This window comes from Poeciliopsis prolifica, unplaced genomic scaffold, assembly GCF_027474105.1.
Source record: "Poeciliopsis prolifica strain line A6 unplaced genomic scaffold, Auburn_PproV2 SCAFFOLD092, whole genome shotgun sequence".
In the NCBI taxonomy this organism is placed as follows: domain Eukaryota; kingdom Metazoa; phylum Chordata; class Actinopteri; order Cyprinodontiformes; family Poeciliidae; genus Poeciliopsis; species Poeciliopsis prolifica.
This window is the reverse complement of record NW_026562467.1, coordinates 1211458-1233534: the sequence shown is the minus strand read 5'-3', so window position 1 is coordinate 1233534 and position 22077 is coordinate 1211458. Positions and strand designations below refer to the sequence as shown.

General features: G+C 46.6%; 1 protein-coding gene across 1 annotated transcript in view; it reads left to right on the top strand.

The window, feature by feature from the left end:
- Window positions 1-20635, top strand: part of LOC129353517 (collagen alpha-6(VI) chain-like) — a 42827-nt gene extending 22192 nt beyond the window's left edge. Inside the window, 26 exon segments of the mRNA XM_055022869.1 lie at window positions 76-147; window positions 2083-2109; window positions 2225-2269; window positions 3316-3369; window positions 3485-3547; window positions 5493-5558; window positions 10577-10630; window positions 11523-11558; window positions 11638-11700; window positions 11994-12056; window positions 12191-12253; window positions 12362-12424; window positions 12906-12956; window positions 13029-13064; window positions 13133-13195; window positions 13273-13335; window positions 13414-13449; window positions 13519-13555; window positions 13629-13640; window positions 16316-16405; window positions 16408-16455; window positions 16458-16807; window positions 18030-18114; window positions 18290-18928; window positions 18997-19066; window positions 20433-20635. Of these exon segments, the coding sequence (XP_054878844.1) occupies window positions 76-147; window positions 2083-2109; window positions 2225-2269; window positions 3316-3369; window positions 3485-3547; window positions 5493-5558; window positions 10577-10630; window positions 11523-11558; window positions 11638-11700; window positions 11994-12056; window positions 12191-12253; window positions 12362-12424; window positions 12906-12956; window positions 13029-13064; window positions 13133-13195; window positions 13273-13335; window positions 13414-13449; window positions 13519-13555; window positions 13629-13640; window positions 16316-16405; window positions 16408-16455; window positions 16458-16807; window positions 18030-18114; window positions 18290-18928; window positions 18997-19066; window positions 20433-20613 (2430 nt within the window). The 3' untranslated portion in view covers window positions 20614-20635.
- Window positions 20636-22077: the final 1442 nt, after the last annotated feature.

Genomic DNA, 22077 nt, shown 5'->3' with positions numbered 1-22077 from the left:
GACACTATGCTGCTTTCAAAGACTGCTGTTTTTTAAATTGAACTGTTCAGTGTGACGACTCGCCCGGTTCTGCAGGGCGAACGAGGGCCTCCGGGTCTGACGGGGCCTCAGGGCACCCACGGATGTCCAGGAACCAGAGGACCGAAGGTACGGCGGGAAAAAGCTGCAGCAACCTGGGAAACTCTCTCAGCTGATTTGGGGTTTAGTTACTAAAGTGTTCACAGCCTCTCTCACATTACAAGGACTTTACGTGACAAACCCACACTAAATTAGAGATCTAATATTAATCTCTCAGTTGGTTCTTATTTTGAAAAAAAAAAATCCAGATCTGTATAAATGTGTCAGATTCATCAGGGCAGATCTATTCAACCTAATTCTATGCTCTGTGTTGTGATTGAGTGTTTTTTATTATTATTATTTATGTTAAAACGAGGTATAGCGTTTCAACCTTTATTTATTTATTCATTCATAACACCGGGGTCGCGCTGCACTTTGTTGTTGTCATTTGAGGGACAGCATTAAACAAAATGTTGTCTGTATTATTATAACGGGTATAATAGTAATAACAGACTTTCCCAGCGTCCAATCAGATCGTTGCTTTTTTAAGCAGAAATTTACATCTTTGCTGTCCGTTGCTGCTGTTTACAGCTGTGCGTCAGATTTACAGAAACAATGAAGGCGCTGGAGTTTTGCATGTAAAAAAAACTAATGAAAAAGTGATTAATTGGGTCAAAATCTGTGGCATGAACCAATCAAATTTAACATGTTAAAGTCTCAGCCTAGGTTGGAAGTTTTATGGAGCTTCAGATGTAAAATTTTAAACTTTCAGACATTAGAACAGATTGTTGACTAAATGAGACTGTAAGCTTTTTAAAACGTGTTCATATTAACACACTGTGGGGTTTACGCTGCATGAAGGAGCCAGCACTGTTCAATGTGGTCAGAATGAATAAGTTTGGTTTGTGAAAACTGAGACGGCTCCAGCTCCTGTCCTGCCAACTAAATGCTGGGAAAAGAAAATTGAACGGAGCCCAAAACCAGCAGCTAAACTCAAACCATCTGTTAAAGGTTTGTCCCACAAGCCCTTCAGAGTTTTAGATTATTTGGGGGCAACAGTAGCACTAATTAATTAAAATCTATTATTTTTATTGATATGTCCTGTTCTGGGGAAAAAATAAATGATTCATTTTCTCCTATTGACATGAAATTAGACAACTGTAAACCTTGGCTTGACAGCAACTGGTCATTACTAGATGTTAAATCTACTAAGTGGAAATTGAAAATAAATTGCTGAGGAAATGAGATTTAAGTCTATAAATCCATTTATTTATAAGGATTTAGATGCGATTTACTATCTACTTATACTTTCCTACATATCCTAAGAATTTGTTTTTGGGTCGTTTCTAACAAATCATGAGATGACTGAATAAATTAACAATTAATCGAAACAATCCAGGCTCAGCAGCATCAATGCTAGCTGCTAGCTACATCAATGCTAGCTGCTAGCTACATCAATGCTAGCTGCTAGCTACATCGCGCTAGCATGCTGTTGTGCTAGCAGCAGTTAGCATCGTTCCCTGGAGCAGCCGGCATCGCTCAAACATAAATAGCTTGGGATTTACCTTCCATACTCTTCCTCAGGCCTGGTCCTGGTCAATAACTCGGCATTAGCCGCTTTGTTACACTGATTTACTCTCTTATTGTCGCACTTTCTGCTCCGATGTCCGCCATTTTTTTACACCCTAAGCGAATTTATGCAACATTCAAGGGACGTCGTAAAAATATATACGGTAGTTTTAGACTGCTTAAAACCAGGTTTTGTATGAAATATGTATTACATTTTAAATTGCTAAAACAAATTCTCATCATTCCAAAGAACAGATTTATCATATCAGTTCAACGGCGCTGCATCTGTATGTCAGAGTTAATCTACTGACAAATGAATGTATTAATTTAAACAAATCCTGGTGTATGGAGCCGCGAGCTAAACATTTATCTGTGCGCAGCTGCTCCCGCTTTCCTGTTTATTCTTTGCACTTTGAGCGAGCGCTGTTCTTATGGATGTCTTGCTTTCTTTGGCAGGGATCTCACAGCTTCTCTGGACACAGGGCGAGTCACTGAACTCCGCTGGAATGAGTGAAATGATGCATTAGCGTTTATGATAATTCATAGAATGCATGTGAAGTGTAGCAGTTGGGCATTGCTGACTGTTTCTGTGCTGCAGGGTGAAGATGGAGAAGATGGACTCAACGGAGTGGATGGAGAGCAGGTAGGAATTTATCTTTCTCCACCGATTCAACCTTTATTTATTTATTCATTCATAAATGAACTTATTTTACTAATTAAAGTCATGTAGAGATACATAACACACAGGGATATATTTCATGCTTTTATTTCTGTTAATTTGGTGATTATATCTCATTTAAATACATAATTTAGTTTCTTATGCATTCAGGATATGACGTCAGACCAATGAATAAATGAGCCCTTTATGCCACTGACACCTTCCACTCAGACAATTGGTGTGATAGCAGCAGCTTCACTTCAGAGACCGATCAGGATAAACATCAGCTCACTGTCAGCTCTGTCACAGAGGAAAGTTTTAGGCTAACTTCCAATCCTCTCATGAAGTTTTTTCATGAGAGGAAAAACTTCATGAGAGGAAGTTTTTTGAAAGGCCACTTATTGGGTCTAGTGTCCTTTATTTGAAAGTAGTTTGACAGGCAAGAGGGGGAAAACGTGCGGCAAACGTCGTCAGGCCGGGAATCGAACCTGCGACCTGCACCACCAGGACTAAGGCTTCAGTACATGGGTCTTGCTTTGCCCCTGCACCACCAGAGCACCCAATCTTCCCATGAAGTTGACCTGCCCTAAAACAATGAGTGTCACAATAGAGAGTAGCATGGCTCTTTAGCTCTTCTGTTTTGAAACCACGGTGTACTGAAGGGGCGCTGTGGCTGAGATGAAAGGCAGATGATTTCAGATGTCAGACCTGAACTCCTGCTGCTGCAGAGCCAGAAACTGTTGAAGTGAAGATGTAAACTGAGCTGTCTTCATATTCTTCTTCTACTTCTTCTTCAACGTCAAGGCCAGGCTGAGGCTGGAGTTTTGCTTCCACAGAGCCACCAGGAACATGGAACATTTCCTGCAGCTGTGGGGTTTTAATGGGATACTGTGCAATATATCCACTCAGGGAAAACTGATCTTTAACAAGCACCTTATTCAATATGTTTTTAAGCTAGTCCTGATTTGATATCTTGTGTTTTAATTGTATTTTGTGCACTTTATTATTGTAAATAAATGTTTTCTCCTCAGGGAAAAGAGGGAGGGGATGGGATGAAAGGACAGAAAGGAGATCCTGGAAACCAGGTAAAAACCCATTGAAATGCTTTAATTCTCCAACCACAGTCTGACATTTCAGGCTTCAGATTCTGAGAAGCTTTTTGTTGATTATGGGCTCTACAGACTAACCTGTCATCCTCAGGGAATCCCAGGGATCAGAGGGGAGGAAGGACTGAAAGGAGACCGAGGCCTGAGAGGAGATTCAGTAAGTTTCCAGCTGGTTTCTCTAAGGTGCTAATTATGAAGCCACATTCCTCTCTGCTTCCTGGAGCCAGCGTGTCGCTGTTATCACCCGGATCAGCAGCAGCCCAGACATTTACTCTGTTGGTGGGAGTTTGATCTGGCGCCACAAGCAACTCAAAGTCCGGCAGTGCAGTCAGAAAACGCTTGGCCTGAAGCTAAAACTAAGCATCATGACCTTCACTGCACCAACAAAATCAGTGAAAATGTGTTTCGCTTGGCCGTCTTCCTCTGCTGTCCATTACACAGGCAGGCTAGTGTTAGTATTGGCTAGGCTAACATCGAGCATGACTAGTCACCCCCTGAATGGTCTTCATCATCCACCGTTCATTAGCATGCTTAGGCTAGCATTAGCCTTGAAGAACTAACAACTAGCATGTCTTGGCTGGTCAACCGTGACTCACTGTCCTTTAAACTAAATTTTACCAAGAAAAATAGTTGAAAAACAATAAGACAGAGATTTCTGTAACCCACACGACACCAAACACAAACATCATGCAGAGCTGAAGTTGGCTTCTGATTGGGAACATGGCTAAAGGCAATTCCATCTAATTTTTCACATTAATTTGCTCTAATTTCAAAAAATTAAAGGCTCTGCAAACATGGACCAGATCAGTTTTCACTGAAAGCAGAATTTCCAAATCGTAGGTTGTGATTTATTTACTTGAGCTGTGAACTAAAGGTACTTTTTGACTTTTGCAAATCAGATCAAGATGTCACAATTAAATCTGGCTTTTAAAGCCAACTTCAGCCAGTGTAGTACAGCATGTTTATGCTAAATGTCACGTTGGATTACAGTAAAGTCAGTGTGTCTAATGTATGCACAGATATTGTATGACAACCATTTTCCTTCATAAAGTTTCATTTAAAGAAAAATAATCAGTCTGATAAAGTGGAAAGCTAGCGTAGGCATTGTAGCTGTTAGCTTATTTGAGCCTAGCGCTAGTTATCCAATGCTAATGTTACCCTTTCCATGCTAATTATCAGCAGAAGGAAGCAATCCACCGGATGACCACCAGGTTTTAGTATGCTAATGCTAACATATCCAATATCAATGCTAACCTGTTCAATGCTAGCCTATCTGTGCTAAAGGACAGCAGAGGAAGTAGGCCATCCAATGGGTGACCATTATTGGCATGCTAGTTGCTAACCTCTTCAGAGCTAATGCAGTGACAGTTAAATGGTATTTATATTTAGTTTGTTTCTTTTGTACCAGCTTCCAGAGCTGCCGTCAAAGTTCAACTCCATGTCACATAAACCTCAGTACCATAAGCTCACACGGCAAAATGTTTATGTGCTGACTGTGTTTTTATTCATTCTTCAAATGTGAGATATTCATCCACAATAAATCCCAAATATTTCTATTTTCTAGTATCGACAAATAAAAATCCCAATGTAAATGTAAATTAAATTTTATCACAATTTATCTTTAACCTCATTTTGTTAGAACAGAAATAAACAGAATTTCTAATTTTCTGAGGATCAGGTTGATTCTCATCTGGATACAGACGTTTTTCAACTGCTGCCTGCTTACTGGACCCGACCAGGTCATTTAACCATGCCACTATATAAAGAATTGCAATAATCCAAACGAGTGGTCATGCAGATAATATATCTATATTACCTGCCTTTATATGAAAGACAGTAAATAGTTCAGGAACATTCATTCAAAACGCAGTTATGGAGGCCAACGCAGGTTTTCCTTCTCACTGGCAGACGGATTCAGATTTCATCCAGACTGAAACGACTCAAATGTGTAAATCCTCTCTGGATTAGTCTGAAAACTAATTCTTAACATCAACAAAACCTGAATCTAAGCTGCAGTGCTGCGGCTGAGCCGGATGTTTCAGAGCGGAGGCTTCCTGGATCCAGAGTCGCTGAACATCTGCAGTGTTTGCTTCATTTAACAGGGCGAGCCGGGGCGCAACAACGTGACACCAGGACCCAAAGGAGAGCCTGGCAACCAGGGGGACCCGGTAAGAAACGTCTCATTATCAGCCCAACATTCAGGGCTGATGATGCCCTGAGGTATCATCAGGTTACCTCTAAAGGACAAACCTCTAAAAGCTTCTGCTGAAAGCCAGAGATGCTCTGTGAGGGAATCTGAATCTTCAGGTACATCCCGTTTGGTCTGAATGCGTGTTGTAGGAGTTGCCATGTTTTCAGTCAGGCTGTAGATGCTGGCTTGGCTCTCCATCTTCTGGATTCTTCCTGCAGCTGCAGAAACCGGGAGCAGCTGTAAATTTCCCTGCCAGTAATTCTGAGTCAGGCTGAAAACGTTCTGCTGGTGTGAAACTGAGACACACTGGAGAAATGAGGACTGAAACAACGGAAAGCAAACTGGAGTCACTCAGGCCTCAGAGGGCCTGGACAGTTTATTCTGTTTCATTAATGGATCCCATTAAACACGACACAGAGACTGTTCTCCGTAAAATCACAGACACATTAAAACTAAACAAATTAAGATCTGATAAATATCAGCTGATCCAAAACTGGGACAATGGTTCCGATCGGATGGATGGATGGATGATGGATGGATGGATGATGGATGGATGATGGATGGATGGATGGATGGATGGACGAATGGATGGATGATGGATGGATGGACGGATGGATGGACGGATGGATGGATGGATGGATGATGGATGGATGGATGGATGATGGATGGATGATGGATGGATGGATGATGGATGGACGGATGGATGGACGGATGGATGGATGATGGATGGATGGATGGATGGACGGATGGATGGATGGATGGATGATGGATGGATGATGGATGGATGGATGGATGGATGATGGATGGATGATGGATGGACGGATGGATGGATGGATGATGGATGGATGATGGATGGATGGACGGATGGATGGATGATGGATGGATGATGGATGGATGATGGATTGATGGATAGATGGATGGATGGATGGATGATGGATGGATGGATGATGGATGGATGGATGGATGATGGATGGATGGATAGATGGATGATGGAAAGATGGATGGATGGATGGATGGATAGATGGATGATGGATAGATGGATGGATGGATGATGGATGGATGGATAGATGGATGGATGGATTGATGGATAGATGGATGATGGATGGATGGATGGATGGATGGATGGATGGATGGATGGATAGATGGATGATGGATAGATGGATGATGGATAGATGGATGATGGATGGATGGATGGATGGATAGATGGATGGATGGATGATGGATGGATGATAGATGGATGGATGATGGATGGATGGATGGATAAATGGATGGATGATGGATGGATGGATGATAGATGGATGGATGATGGATGGATGGATGGATGATGGATTGATGGATAGATGGATGATGGATTGATGGATGGATGGATGATTGATGGATGGATAGATGGATGATGGATGGATGATGGATGGATGGACGGATGGATGGATGGATGGATGATGGATTTATGGATAGACGGATGATAGATGGATGGATGATGGATGGATGGATGGATGGATGGATGATGGATGGATGATGGATGGATGATAGATGGATGGATGATGGATGGATGGATGGATGATGGATTGATGGATAGATGGATAGATGGATGAGGGATGGATGATAGATGGATGGATGGATGATGGATGGATGATGGATGGATGGATGGATGGATGGATGATGGGTGGATGGATTGATGGATAGATGGATGATGGATGGATGATAGATGGATGGATGATGGATGGATGGATGATAGATGGATGGATGATGGATGGATGGATGGATGGATGATGGGTGGATGGATAGATGGATGATGGATAGATGGAGGATGGATGGATGGATGATGGATAGATGGATGGATGATGGATGGATGGATGGATGGATGGATGATGGATGGATGGATGGATGGATGATGGGTGGATGGATAGATGGATGATGGATTGATGGATAGATGGATGATGGATGGATGGATGATGGATAGATGGATGGATGATGGATGGATGGATAGATGGATGGATGGAGGATGGATGGATGATGGGTGGATGGATAGATGGATGATGGATTGATGGATAGATGGATGATGGATGGATGGATGATGGATGGATGATGGATAGATGGATGGATGATGGATGGATGGATGATGGATGGATGGATAGATGGATGATGGATTGATGGATGGATGGATGATGGATGGATGGATAGATGGATGATGGATTGATGGATAGATGGATGATGGATGGATGGATGGATGATGGATGGATGGATGATGGATGGATGATGGATGGATGGATGGGTGATGGATAGATGGATGGATGGATGATGGATGGATGATGGATGGATGATGGATTGATAGATGGATGATGGATTGATGGATAGATGGATGATGGATGGATGGATGGATGGATGGATTATGGATGATGGATGGATGGATGGATGGATGGATGGATGGATGATGGATGGATGATGGATGGATGGATGGATGGGTGATGGATAGATGGATGGATGGATGATGGATGGATGGATGATGGATGGATGATGGATGGATGGATGATGGATGGATGATGGATGGATGGATGGGTGATGGATAGATGGATGGATGGATAGATGGATGGATGGATGATGGATGGATGGATGGATGATGGATGGTTGGATGGATGGGTGATGGATAGATGGATGGATGGATGATGGATGATGGATGGATGATGGATTGGATGGATGGGTGATGGATAGATGGATGGATGATGGATGGATGATGGATGGATGGATAGATGGATGATGAATAGATGGATGATGGATGGATGGATGGATGATGGATGGATGATGGATGGATGGATGGATGGATGGATGATGGATGGATGGATGGATGGATGGATGATGGATGGTTGAATGGATGGGTGATGGATAGATGGATGGATGATGGATGGATGATGGATGGATGGATAGATGGATGATGGATAGATGGATGATGGATGGATGGATGGATGATGGATGATGGATGGATGGATGGATGGATGGATGATGGATGGATGGATAGATGGATGATGGATTTATGGATAGATGGATAGATGGATGATGGATGGATGATGGATGGATGGATGGATGGATGATGGATGGATGGATGGATGGATGATGGATGATGGATGGATGGATGGATGGATGATGGATGGATGATGGATGGATGGATGGATGATAGATGGATGGATGATGGATGGATGATAGATGGATGATGGATGGATGGATGGATGGATGATGGATGGATGGATGGATGGATGGATGATGGATGGATGATGGATGGATGGGATGGATGGATGGGATGATGGATGGATGGATGATGGATGGATGATGGATGATGGATGGATGATGGATGGATGGATGGATGATGGATGGATGGATGATGGATGGATGGATGATGGATGGATGGATGATGGATGGATGGATAGATGGATAGATGGATGATGGATGGATGGATGGATGGATGGATGATGGATGGATGGATGGATGATGGATGGATGGATGATGGATGATGGATGGATGATGGATGGATGGATGATGGATGGATGATGGATGATGATGGATGGATGGATGGATGGATGATGGATGGATGATGATGGATGGATGGATGGATGGATGATGGATAGATGGATGGATGGATGATGGATGGATGGATGATGGATGGATGGATGATGGATGGATGGATGATGGATGGATGGATGATGGATGGATGGATAGATGGATGATGGATGATGGATGGATGGATGGATGGATGGATGGATGATGGATGGATGATGGATGATGGATGGATGGATGGATGATGGATGGATGGATGATGGATGATGGATGGATGATGATGGATGGATGATGATGGATGATGGATGATGGATGGATGATGGATGATGGATGATGGATGGATGGATGGATGGATGGATGGATGATGGATGATGGATGATGGATGGATGATGGATGGATGGATGGATGGATGGATGGATGGATGGATGATGGATGGATGGATGATGGATGGATGGATGATGGATGGATGGATAGATGATAGATGGATGATGGATGGATGGATGGATGGATGGATGGATGGATGGATGGATGATGGATGGATGATGGATGATGATGGATGGATGGATGATGGATGGATGGATGATGGATGATGGATGGATGATGATGGATGGATGATGGATGGATGGATGGATGATGGATGGATGATGGATGATGGATGATGGATGATGGATGGATGGATGGATGGATGGATGGATGGATGATGGATGATGGATGATGGATGGATGATGGATGGATGATGGATGGATGGATGATGGATGGATGATGGATGATGGATGATGGATGGATGTACCAGGCTGCAGCCTGTTCAGCAGAAGTTCATCAAATATTGACTAAATTCACATTTTTCGTTGTTTTGCTGAAACGTGAATAAAAAAGAATCAAATCTAGAAATGGCCTGTGATTGTTGGCACCTGTTGGCACCTCGATGAAAACTTAAAGGCTGTTTCTGTGTGACAGAGAGCAGCAATCCGGTTTTATTTTCCCATCCTGCCCGGTAACGGATCCCTATTGGCCGATCAGGATCCTCATGAAGAAGCGATTATTTAACATCCTGTTTTTAATCTGTCCCTCAGTTGCTTGGACTGAACAAACTCTTTCATGTTTCTCTGGCAGAACATGAATTGATGTAACTTCTTTATTAAAACACTCACTTCCTGTTTATGAATAAGGAAGTCTGCCATCTTTAAGCGTTCTCAGATGTTTGCTGAGTCAGCTGGGAGGGATCGAGTTTCCCTGGATTAACATCAGGATCTAATCTGAGGCCTGAAGTGGAGCTGAAGGCGAGTCGTTCTCAGACGAACGTCTCTGCTGTTTCCTGGAGGGACACGGGGAACCAGAACCAGGTCATCGTTTCCGGGTTCTGGTTACCAGCAGCTGGGCCTCTGGTCCGGATCCAGAGGTTTAACACATCTGGTCGCTGTTCTCATCCGGCTGCGTTTCCGTCCCCAGGGAACGCCTGGACAGCAGGGACGTCCTGGGACGGACGGCGAGGACGGGAACCCGGTGAGTCTCCTCATGCCGCAGAACACGACGGGAACCCACCCTAACGCTGACCCACTTAGTAGGCTGAGTATCTGTTAAAATTATTTATTAATTAAATATTGATTTCATTATTATGTTCAGCCAAATATCCATCAACCAATCACTGGAGCACTTCAGTTCTTCCTCTCAGCTTCTGATTGGTTAGCCAGCACAGCTAGTGTGGTTCAGACCAATCATAACCACCAGAGGAGTGTTGGCTCCGCCCACTGGAATCAGTCTGTCTGCAGATAATTATCACAACTCAAATAAAAGTGTCAAATTATTATTTAATATTTAGTTTCTGTTTTAAATGATTTAATTTAAATGACAATTGTTTAAACATGTATTGATTTATTGATTAAGTTTTGTTTATTTTGAAGCAAAATAAGTCAACTCATCATCTTAGGCTAAATTTAGCATGTTAGCATTAGCTTCCATTAAATTCCATGTTGGTGTAATGCTTTAGCATTAGCAGAGCTAACTGTTTGGCATGCTAGTATGCCAAACAGTTAGCTAGTATCTGCATGCTAGTATCTTAAAACGTAATTTATCAGTCGGTGCTGTGAGCAGCAAGTTTTCAGTCAGTCAGTCAGTGTTGCAGTGAGTCTGTTTTTTAAACATGTTAATCCACCTCCTTTGTTTTTGCTGTTGCTCCTTCAATCTCTAAAGGGGAGATGAAGGTTCACCTTCCTCCTCCTCTCTCTGCATCCATGAAACCTCCTTCCCAACTGTTCTGGATTTGGGGTCAGAGGTCAGGTGCTGTTTGAGCTTTTAACCCTTTAATTGCCCACACAACCGTTAAAGGGTTAAAGATGCTTATCAGCAGTCTCAGGTCGATGCTTCAGTAGATGACGAGTTGCTCTCTGCGCCGCAGGGTCGGGACGGGAGGCGAGGCGCCAGCGGCTCCACGGTAGGAGAACAAACAAACTGCTGCCATGTTGACTGTGGAGCTGCACTGTTGAGCTCAGCGTGTGACCTTCTCTCTGCAGGGCGCACCTGGAGACAAAGGGAGACGGGGACCACCAGGTGTGCCAGGAGCTTCAGGTCCAAAGGTAGGGACCACCCCCATCTCATCTTCACCTGCCAGGCTGTTAACTGCTAACACTTTGTGTTAAGTGATTACACTTTCTGCTAACTAATAATGCTACCTGCTAACGCTAACTGCTAATGTTTCCTGGTAACTCCTGACGTTTCCTGCTATTTCCTAACACTTCCTGCTAACTGCTAACACTTCCTGCTAACTGCTAACGCTTCCTGCTAACTGCTCAGTAATCGGCAATCAGAACTCTTGAGGGTTCTGGTTCTGATTTTGATTCTGGTTCTGATTCTGATGCTGGTTCTGCAGGGACCAAGAGGGGACAGAGGCCCGGAGGGACCAAAAGGGACACCGGGGTTTCCTGGACGGCAAGTAAGAATCAGTTCATGTTCATGTTTACACATAGGTTCAGTGTCCTGACCTTTAACCTTCAACTTTCTAACTGAGGCTGACCTCTGACCCTGGGTTGTCAGGGTGAGGTTTAAGGTTCTGGTGATTCCCTGCAGGGTGACCCGGGACGCGCCGGACGACCGGGAGACGGAGGACGACCCGGTGCCAACGGACAGAAGGTGGGCAGCATCATGACCCGGGTCAGACGGGTCTGGTTCTGTTTAACCTGAGCTGAGCTTTAGCTGCAGTTTCCATGGAAGATAAATTCCTGATCTGATCTGTTTCAGGGGCAGCCTGGAGAACCGGGCCCCCCGGGGGCCGCGGGGCGGCGGGGGCATTTGGGGCCGCCGGTAAGCAGCTGGACCTGCAGCTGGTCCACTCAGGAGGCTGAACGCTGCGCAGTTCACTGGAGACCAAAAGATTTAGTACTTAGTTCATGTAGAACACAGGTGTAAAAACTCAGGTTCTGGTCCCGGTCCTGGTTCTGGTCCGGAGAACCGATTCCATACTGGAGGTCATGAAGCCGTTTCATTCCAGTGTTTTGTACTCAATATTTATTTTGCTGAAGAAATGTTTAGCTTTTCGGCTAAATATTTAGTTTGTGGCTAAGTCGTTAGCCTGCTGACTAAATATTTAGTTTGGAGCTAAATATTTGTTTTGCTAAAGAATTCTGTAGCGCTCCAGTTCGGCCTGCGGGGGGGCGTCTGCAGAGTTTTCTGTTAGTGAAATAATGTAGAAGAAGTGAAAGTGCTCTGGGGTCGTCTGCCGGTTTCTGCTGCGTTCAGGTGTGTCAGTGGGCAGAGTTCCAGCTCCTCCTGTCTGTGTTTTCAGGGTGAGGAAGGGCGAGACGGTGCAGGACCTCCGGGACCCCCAGGGGCAAAGGTAACCTGCAGTTCAGAGGTCATCCTCAGGTTTTCCACCAGATCAGCTGATTTCACCTTTTATAATCCTCAGGGTTCTGATGGTTTCCCTGGTTACCCCGGTCCGTCGGTGAGTCTCGTCCCGACCGGGCGTTCCGTTCTGGAGACCCGGCGGGTCACAGTGTTCTGTGTGTTCAGGGTCCGAAGGGAGAGAAAGGACCCAAAGGATTTCCGGGTGGGAGAGGGAGCCGAGGTCGAGAGGTCAGTGAATTCTCCGCCGTTCTCACAGGAAAGCTGAGATTTGGCTGTAAAAGCAGCCGACCCGTTTGGCTTCACAGGGAAACTCGGGCAGAACCGGAGGGCCCGGCGAGCCCGGGGAGCCCGGATTCCCCGGACGCAGAGTGAGTCCGAACTTCCCTCGTCGGTCGGGACTTTGCCGTGGGAAACCGAACTCTTACCTTTCCACTTCCTGTTTGCAGGGACGGACAGGTGATCCTGGAAACGCAGAGAAAACTGTAAATCCTCCTCAGATCCTGCAGCTGCTGCTGTCAGGCTGACATCTAAACGTCTTGGTGTCGTTTCAGGAGTGCGAGTTGATCAGCTACATCAGGGAGCGCTGTGGTAGGTCCACCTCAAATAAACCCGACAGCTTTAAAACCTTCCTCTCTCAGCTCATCCTCCTCTTCCTCCACAGCTTGTTGCCACGGTACGTATCTCAGCCGCTTGTCAGAACAGCAGCGGTGAGTAAAAACATTTCAGGTTTTCACTTTCATTACTTTCATCTAAAGGCAAAAACAGAAAAACTACAATAATCCGGCTTTTCTACGGAAAAGCACTCCCTCAGACTGAGCCTGCATGTGGCGACAGTGGAGAGGAAAACTCCACCAGAACCAGAACCCGACTCCTTCCTCCTCTCTCCTTCCTATTCCTCCTGTCTCCTTCCTATTCCTCCTCTCTCCTTCCTATTCCTCCTGTCTCCTTCCTATTTCTCCTCTCTCCTTCCTATTCCTCCTGTCTCCTTCCTATTTCTCCTCTCTCCTTCCTATTCCTCCTGTCTCCTTCCTATTTCTCCTCTCTCCTTTCTACTCCTACGATTTCGCTTCTCTCTTATTCACTTTTACCTCTCCTGTCCTTACTGCTTTAATTTCTATCTTTCCTCGATGCCTCCTCCGTGTCCTTTATTCATTCCTTTTTGATCCCTTCTCTCCTTCCATGGTTTGCATCTGTTAATAAGCTTATCACAATATTTTTAGGTATAATTGTATATTCTGTTCTTCCATTTTGATCATGCAGCTGTGAATCAAAGAATTCCTTTAGATTAAAAGAAATAATATGTAACAGAAAATGAATAAATATTCATTTTCATAAGTTTCATGTGATTTATAATAAAACCAGGGCTAAAAGATTCTAACACAGCTTAATGAAGCAACATTTAAACACTGCAGAATAAAACATTTGATTCATAAACAGATTTGAGGATCAGCGTCTCGATGCGACTGCAACACAAACTGTCGGTTCACAAGATCAGAAACATCTGTTATGACTCAAATTCAACGTCTAGTTTCAGCAGAATAAATGTTTCATTCCTGAAGTTCCTGGTGCAACTAATTAGCATCATAACAAGTAAACTGGAAAACAAGAGAATCCCTGGAGAAAAGCAACCAGTTGAAAGCAGGAAGCTGAATGCAGGTCATTCAGGAGCCTTCAAACTAAAACGTTTCCACATGCTGCTGATCCAAAGCCACTGGAAACTTCTGACATGGAGCAGGAGGACAGCAGGAAGACAGCAGGAGGACAGCAGGAGGACAGTAGGAGGACAGCAGGAAGACAGCAGGAGGACAGCAGGAAGACAGCAGGAAGACAGCAGGAGGACAGTCCTGATGCTGGACGCGTTTAAAGAAAAGCACAAAACCTGCTGCAGCGACGCTGCTGAGAGCCGACAGCTGAGGCTGCAGATGCAGAAATGATTTCTGAAGAGGGAAACTTGTTCAAACAGCAGCATTTTGTTAGCATCAGTTTCTAGACTTCAGACTGAAAACAGACAGAAAATGAACAAAACTCAAATTATGATATGATTAAAAACAGAGAAATCAAAAAGCTGAATCATTTGGAAATAGTTTAATTCTTGTGCCTGTTTTAAATCGTAAGTGGAGTTTCTGGGCTGAAATAGGAAGAAGTAATAAACCGTCAGGTTCTGGCAGAATGTTGGAGATATTCCAACAAAAAGAGTGAAAATATTTCAAAAACTGAAATCACTGAAATGACCAAAATACACATTCCAACGTTCCAGTGTGAATAATGTTCAGTGAGTCAGTCGACCCGGTTCTACTAGAACCAGAACCATCTGCTCCACCTCCAGCTGCTGCGGTTCTGAGTCAAACCAGCCTGTTCCCCTCCTGGCCTGTGGGGGCGCTGCACCAACAACCACTGCAGGAAACGACACTGAAACCTCTGAAGACACTGAGAGCAACTTCCTGTTTCACCAGATGAAACAAGATGGAGGCGTCAGAGTTTAGTGATTTCTCTTTAGTCTTTGGCTGAAGACCAGGAGCCATTTCTGCTGCTAGCGCTAGGCTAATGTTAGCTTTGGTTGTATTTACCCAGAACGCCCATCCACCGCTTGGCGTTCACGTTCAAACTTGTCAGGTTCATCTAGCTCAGCATTCTCAAACAGAAAGACGAGAGACGAGGAGGACGGACAGCGTCCGCTCTGAAGCGCGCTGCTCCTCTCTTTTTATTTCCTCAGGGTGATCCTGGTAGCATAGCTACTTCTTGTGTTCCCTTCAGTCACAGGGGTGTTGCACCTACAGGCTGCCGTAGTGCAGGGTGAAAAGTTCAGAGTTCTCGTTTACTGATGAACCCACAGAACAACGAGTGTCTTGTGCATCTGTGGTCTCATGTACAGTTGCTCTGCATCTGGTTCATAAACTTTGTCTCTTAATCATCGTTGCTTAACGATCGTTGTTTATTCTGCCAGGTCAGTTGTCTCTCTTGCTGCAGACCGTCTGGTATTTGCTCCCAATTTGACACGATTGTTGCTTCCTACAAAACATCACTCAGACAAACACATTCAGGAACAAACAGAGTATTTATAATGGTAAGTAATCTAAACATATGAAAACTGAACCCAGACCTGGAGGATCAGAGGTCAGAGGTCGATCAGTGTTCACAGCTCATCATCCGAACCGGACGTTGACAAGGCAGACGGACCGGAGTCGGGTCAAAGCGGACTGGACGGGGCTGGTGTGAACGAACCCCAACTGGTCAGTTTTCTGGGTTTGTGGGACAGAACCCGTCTGGTCGTAACCGCAGAATGTTCTGCAGCGGTTCTGGTTCCTCCAGTTTGGTTCCTTTGGGTCTAAGGTTCGTCTCCTTCCTCAGATCCGCCGCGCTGCCCCGCCGTCCCCACCGAGCTGGTCTTCGCCCTGGACATGTCGGAGGACGTGACGCCGGCGGACTTTGAGGAGCAGCGGGGGCCGTCCTCTCCCTGCTGCGGGACGTCAACATGGCGGAGAGCAACTGCCGGCCGGCGCGCGGGTGTCTGTGGTGGCGTTCAGCCGGCACACCCGCCACCTGATCCGCCTGCAGGAGCGCCGCAGCCTGACGCGGCTGCTGGAGGAGGTGCAGAACCTGGCCCGAGAGCGCACCGCCGAGCGCCGCCACCTCGGCGCCGCCATGCTGTTCGTGGGCCGGAACGTCTTCAAGCGGGTCCGGCCCGGGAAGACGACCCGGAAGGTGGCCGTGTTCTTCGCCGGCGGCCAGACGCAGGACCCCGACGACGTTCTGACCGCCGTGATGGAGCTCCGGGCGCAGAACGTGGCTTCGGCCGTCGTCGCTCTGAGGAACGCGCCCGCGATCAGCCGGGCCCTGGAGGTGGGTCCGGTTCTGGCAGGGTCAAAATGAGGGACGCCCACCACGGCGTGTCGCCCTGCTCTCATGGTGGGACGTCCGCTGCAGTGACAGACATGATTCTGTTTTGTTTTTAACGTGATCAGAGCAGCACCTTCAACACGTTTAATCAATCGGTGTAAAGTAACTGATGATAAAACCTGACTTCATATTCAACATGTATCCTCAGGCAGCCAACAGAATGACGGTTATGTCAACCTTCTGGTTTCCAAAAGAGTTTTACCAAAATAATTGGAGCAATAGTCACTGTGTTTCCATGGCAACACGTAGAAAACAAAGAAACAAATGTCATCATTTGATCTTAGTGATGTTAGGAGGTTCTGTTCCAGATGTTCTGGTTCTGGTAGAACCAGGCTGCAGGTCCTGGCAGACGGAAAGCCATCAAATTCATTCTTAAATTAACGGTGAAGGTTAAAAAAATCCACCAATGACTAATAATATAAGACATTTATTAAATATAATTCCTTTGCCCCCTTTTGGCCCCCATCTAGATCCGGCCCTGCTCTGTGTCTAGTGCATTAATAATACATTAAAACACTGAATTCATTAAATATATCAACACTTCAAAATAAAACATACAGAAAGCCTCAACAGACCTTTTAACGTAGGAAATATTTACTGTTAATCTATTTGTATGATTTATTCTTTAAATTACGATTTTTATTATTATTACACATAAAATAATCAAATAATCAAATTGATTGTTGTACTAAAAGCACAATAAGAAACTGAATCAATCATTATTCTGGAGTTTAGGAATCTGATCTATAAATGAAGATCAAATCTGTATTATATATAATCTATTGCAGATGTTTGTGTTTTATGGTTAGCGATGCTAAAGCTAACATGCTGTTCGTGGGCCAGAACGTCTGTTCTGTTCTTTAATCTGTTCTTTAATCTGTTCTTTAATCTGTTCATTGCTTCATGTTTCATGTTCAGATTTACAACTTTGAACAGTAAAATCTGAACCAAGACAGAAAAATGGGCCCAGTTCGGCTGTCGTTGCTTTTTGCGGAGGTTCTTCTCTCTGTCGGGTTGGTTCTGTCGGGTTGGTTCTGTCGGGTTGGTTCTGTCGGGTTGGTTCTGTCGGGTTGGTTCTGTCGGGTTGGTTCGGCTCTCCTCTGATGTTCGGGGATCAGAGGAGAGCCAGCAGCAGATAACTGCAGCTCCTGTTTCCTCCTGTCAGGCTGACGATTCAGGAAACTCTGTGTTCGCTCTGCTGAGGAGACCACAGGACCTGGACCGGATCAGAACCTGTGTCCTCTGCGCCGGTGAGTCGCCACAGGATGTAGAACCAGCTCCTCTTCATCTTCAGCATTCTGTTGCGGTTTGCTTTACCCTCATGACGTCGTTACAAGATGGCGGCGCGTCTCTGCAGAGGAAAGCAGAAACGCTCTGCAGCTTCATTAATGTTTCTAAATGTTTCATCGCGCTCCGTCCCTGCAGACCCCTGCAGACGCTCCTCAAACTGCTCCTTCATCCTGGACCCGCCGGCCCCCCTGCAGGCCGAACTGGACCTGGCTCTGGTTCTGGACGGCTCCAGGGAGGTCCAAGCGGACCAATACGCCGGCGCTCAGCAGCTGCTGGCCTCTGCGGTGGATCAGCTGGCCGTCAGCGCTCAGCCCCGCCGGCCCGGCGCCCAGGCCCGGGTGGCGGCGCTGCAGGGCGACAGGCTGGAGTTCGGCCCGCAGACCTACCAGAACCGGGACGGGATGAAGACCCACCTGCTGACGGCGCGGCAGCAGGGCGGCTCCTCGGCGCTGGACCGCACGCTGGACTCGGCCCTGAAGGAGGCGCTGCCGCCGCGGGCCGGCGGACCGCGCAGGAAGAGGGCGCTGCTGGCCGTGGTGGCGGCCCGGACGGCCCGGCGGGACGGCGCCGCGCTGCGCCGCGCCGCCCTCAGGGCCCGCTGCGGCGGCGTGGCCGTGTTCGTGGTGGCGGTGGGCGGACGCTACGACCAGACGCAGGTGGAGGAGCTGGCCGGCCTCCCGGTCCGGCAGCACCTGGTCCACGTACGCCGGCTGCAGGCCGAGGAGCGCGGCTACGTCCTGCGCTTCTTCAGGGTCTTCCTGTCCGCTCTCAACAGTAAGAGCCCAAAACTGCAGCAGAGGCCGCAGGAGGCCGGCGGTTTGACGCTGCTTTCTCTGTTCCAGGAGGCCTGAACGTTTATCCGCCTCCGTTTCTCAGAGCGACCTGCAGCGCGGCCGGCGACCTGCTGACCCGGTAACTTCCTCCTCATCCTCAGCAGGATGAAGAGCCGCACACACGTCCATGAGCAGACGAAACAAAAACCGCTTTCATGTTCAGAGTTAGAAAAATCCACTAAACTAAATTAATACCAGAATTAAGGGTGACATCACGATGACATCATGATGACATCACACAACAACACAGTTTTAATAACATGAGAATAAAATCATAAAGAGATCATAGATGAGCTGGTCCCAGTGTTCCCAGTGTTCCCAGTGTTCCCAGTGTTCCCAGTGTTCCCAGCGGTCCCAGTGTTCCCAGTGTTCCCAGTGTTCCCAGTGTTCCCAGCGGTCCCAGTGTTCCCAGTGTTCCCAGTGTTCCCAGTGTTCCCAGCGGTCCCAGCGTTCCCAGCGGTCCCAGTGTTCCCAGTGTTCCCAGCGGTCCCAGTGTTCCCAGTGTTCCCAGCGGTCCCAGTGTTCCCAGCGGTCCCAGTGTTCCCAGCGGTCCCAGCGGTCCCAGTGTTCCCAGCGGTCCCAGTGTTCCCAGTGTTCCCAGCGTTCCCAGTGTTCCCAGCGGTCCCAGTGTTCCCAGTGTTCCCAGTGTTCCCAGCGGTCCCAGCGGTCCCAGTGTTCCCAGTGTTCCCAGCGGTCCCAGTGTTCCCAGTGTTCCCAGCGGTCCCAGTGTTCCCAGCGGTCCCAGTGTTCCCAGCGGTCCCAGTGTTCCCAGCGGTCCCAGTGTTCCCAGTGTTCCCAGCGGTCCCAGCGGTCCCAGTGTTCCCAGTGTTCCCAGTGTTCCCAGCGGTCCCAGTGTTCCCAGCGGTCCCAGTGTTCCCAGTGTTCCCAGCGGTCCCAGCGGTCCCAGTGTTCCCAGTGTTCCCAGCGGTCCCAGTGTTCCCAGTGTTCCCAGCGGTCCCAGCGGTCCAGTGTTCCCAGTGTTCCCAGTGTTCCCAGCGGTCCCAGTGTTCCCAGCGGTCCCAGCGGTCCCAGTGTTCCCAGCGGTCCCAGTGTTCCCAGTGTTCCCAGCGGTCCCAGTGTTCCCAGTGTTCCCAGCGGTCCCAGTGTTCCCAGCGGTCCCAGTGTTCCCAGTGTTCCCAGCGGTCCCAGCGGTCCCAGTGTTCCCAGTGTTCCCAGCGGTCCCAGTGTTCCCAGTGTTCCCAGTGTTCCCAGCGGTCCCAGTGTTCCCAGTGTTCCCAGTGTTCCCAGCGGTCCCAGTGTTCCCAGTGTTCCCAGCGGTCCCAGCGGTCCCAGTGTTCCCAGTGTTCCCAGTGTTCCCAGCGGTCCCAGTGTTCCCAGCGGTCCCAGTGTTCCCAGTGTTCCCAGCGGTCCCAGTGTTCCCAGTGTTCCCAGTGTTCCCAGCGGTCCCAGTGTTCCCAGTGTGAGCGCTGTGTGTCTTTCTCCAGAGAGACGGCGTCGGCTGATGACCCCCAGGCTGGAAGGTCAAGTCAGGAGGAAAAGGTCATCGCCGCTGTGTGGAGAGGTCAAAGTTCAGCCTCAGGACCAGCAGGTACTGAGCATGCTCAGAAACTCTGGACCCGACCAGAACCGATTTCTGATCTTAGAAAATTTAGGAATCAAAGTTAAATTAGAAACATCATAATAAATTAGGACAAATGGTGATAAAAGTTTTTCATTATCTATAGAAAGACAATAATGTTTAAAAAAATCCCACAAAGCAGAAAAATAATTTAAAATCTTTTAACAAACATTTTAGATTGAAAGAAGTAAAAAAACTCAACTCAGCAGATCTGAAGCATTTATGCTGAACGGATGTAGAAGTTATGAACCAGAGAATAAAAATTATTATTTCTGTTCAGCAGCTTTGCTTGTTCCCTCCAGAAGCTGACCTCTGAACTCTGACCTTTGTGCAGACGTGTCTCCTGGTTCAGAACAGCGGCGGCTGCAGGAAGCCGTCCGTTCTCTGGTTCCACGATTTCCGGACCGGCCGCTGCGCCCGCTTCGTCTACAACGGCTGCGGCGGCAACCAGAACCGCTTCCGGACCCGCCAGCGGTGCGAGGAAATGTGCGTCTCGAAGAGCTGAGGTTCTGGTCGGGTTCTGCTCGAGTTCTGGTCAACTCATTACCCGGACCGAAACCGCAGGACGGCGGTTCTGTTTTCCATCCTGTGTAGTTTAGAGATAAAATACTTTAACTATACCACTGCTTTCCTCTCTGACCTCGTTTTAATTTCTTGAAAATTCGACCCAAACGACTTTAGTTTTCTGGAATAATTATTTAAATCGATCAGTTTTTGCTCTTTTTCCTCTTGGATATAAAATCCAGCAGATTTTCATGAGCTGAACGATGTTGGCATCAAAACAAGGAAATAAGCAACTCGGTTCGTTTATCTGAAGGAAAATAAACATTTGATGTTTCAGTAAAACATCTTGACAAGTTTTTTTATCTTAAATTTGAAATGTTTTATGTATTTGGCTCCGAATACGTTGTTTTTTTTAATCAAATTGCCTTTTAGAGTCTGTTTGCTCCAGGTAATGATAAATCGATTGCTGAATTGGTAATAATCGATTCATCGTTTCAGCCCCTGTGGATTGTTGAACTGCTCACTTTGATCATAGTTTGGTTTTAAAAAATGTTTCTTCCAGATTTCTGCAGGAAATTGAAGGTTTTTAGTGTTTTGTGTCTGAAGCACATAAAGTTTCCTATGTTTTATTTAGATTCAGCAGGTTTACATGACAACCAACACAACGTAATGCTCAACTGTGAAGTAATAAACAATAAGAACAAAACTCATGACTTTCAGTGTTTGTTTTTATCGCTAAGAGCCTGAAAAGTGTGGAGTGCCGCTGTTACTCCAGCAGCAGCCAATCAGATGAGCAGCAGTGAGTCGCTGCTCATAAAGAAAAGCTCTAAAACTTGGAATTAAAATGTTTAATGTGTCTTCAGATAAATGTGAAGCAAATAACCAGGTTTTATCCATAAGTTGTTTTTACCTCAGTTAAGCTCCGCGGCGCCCCCTGCAGCCCAGATTCTGCCTCTTATGAACCTGACTCACATATTTACATCATTTGATCCAAACATAAAGTGGGT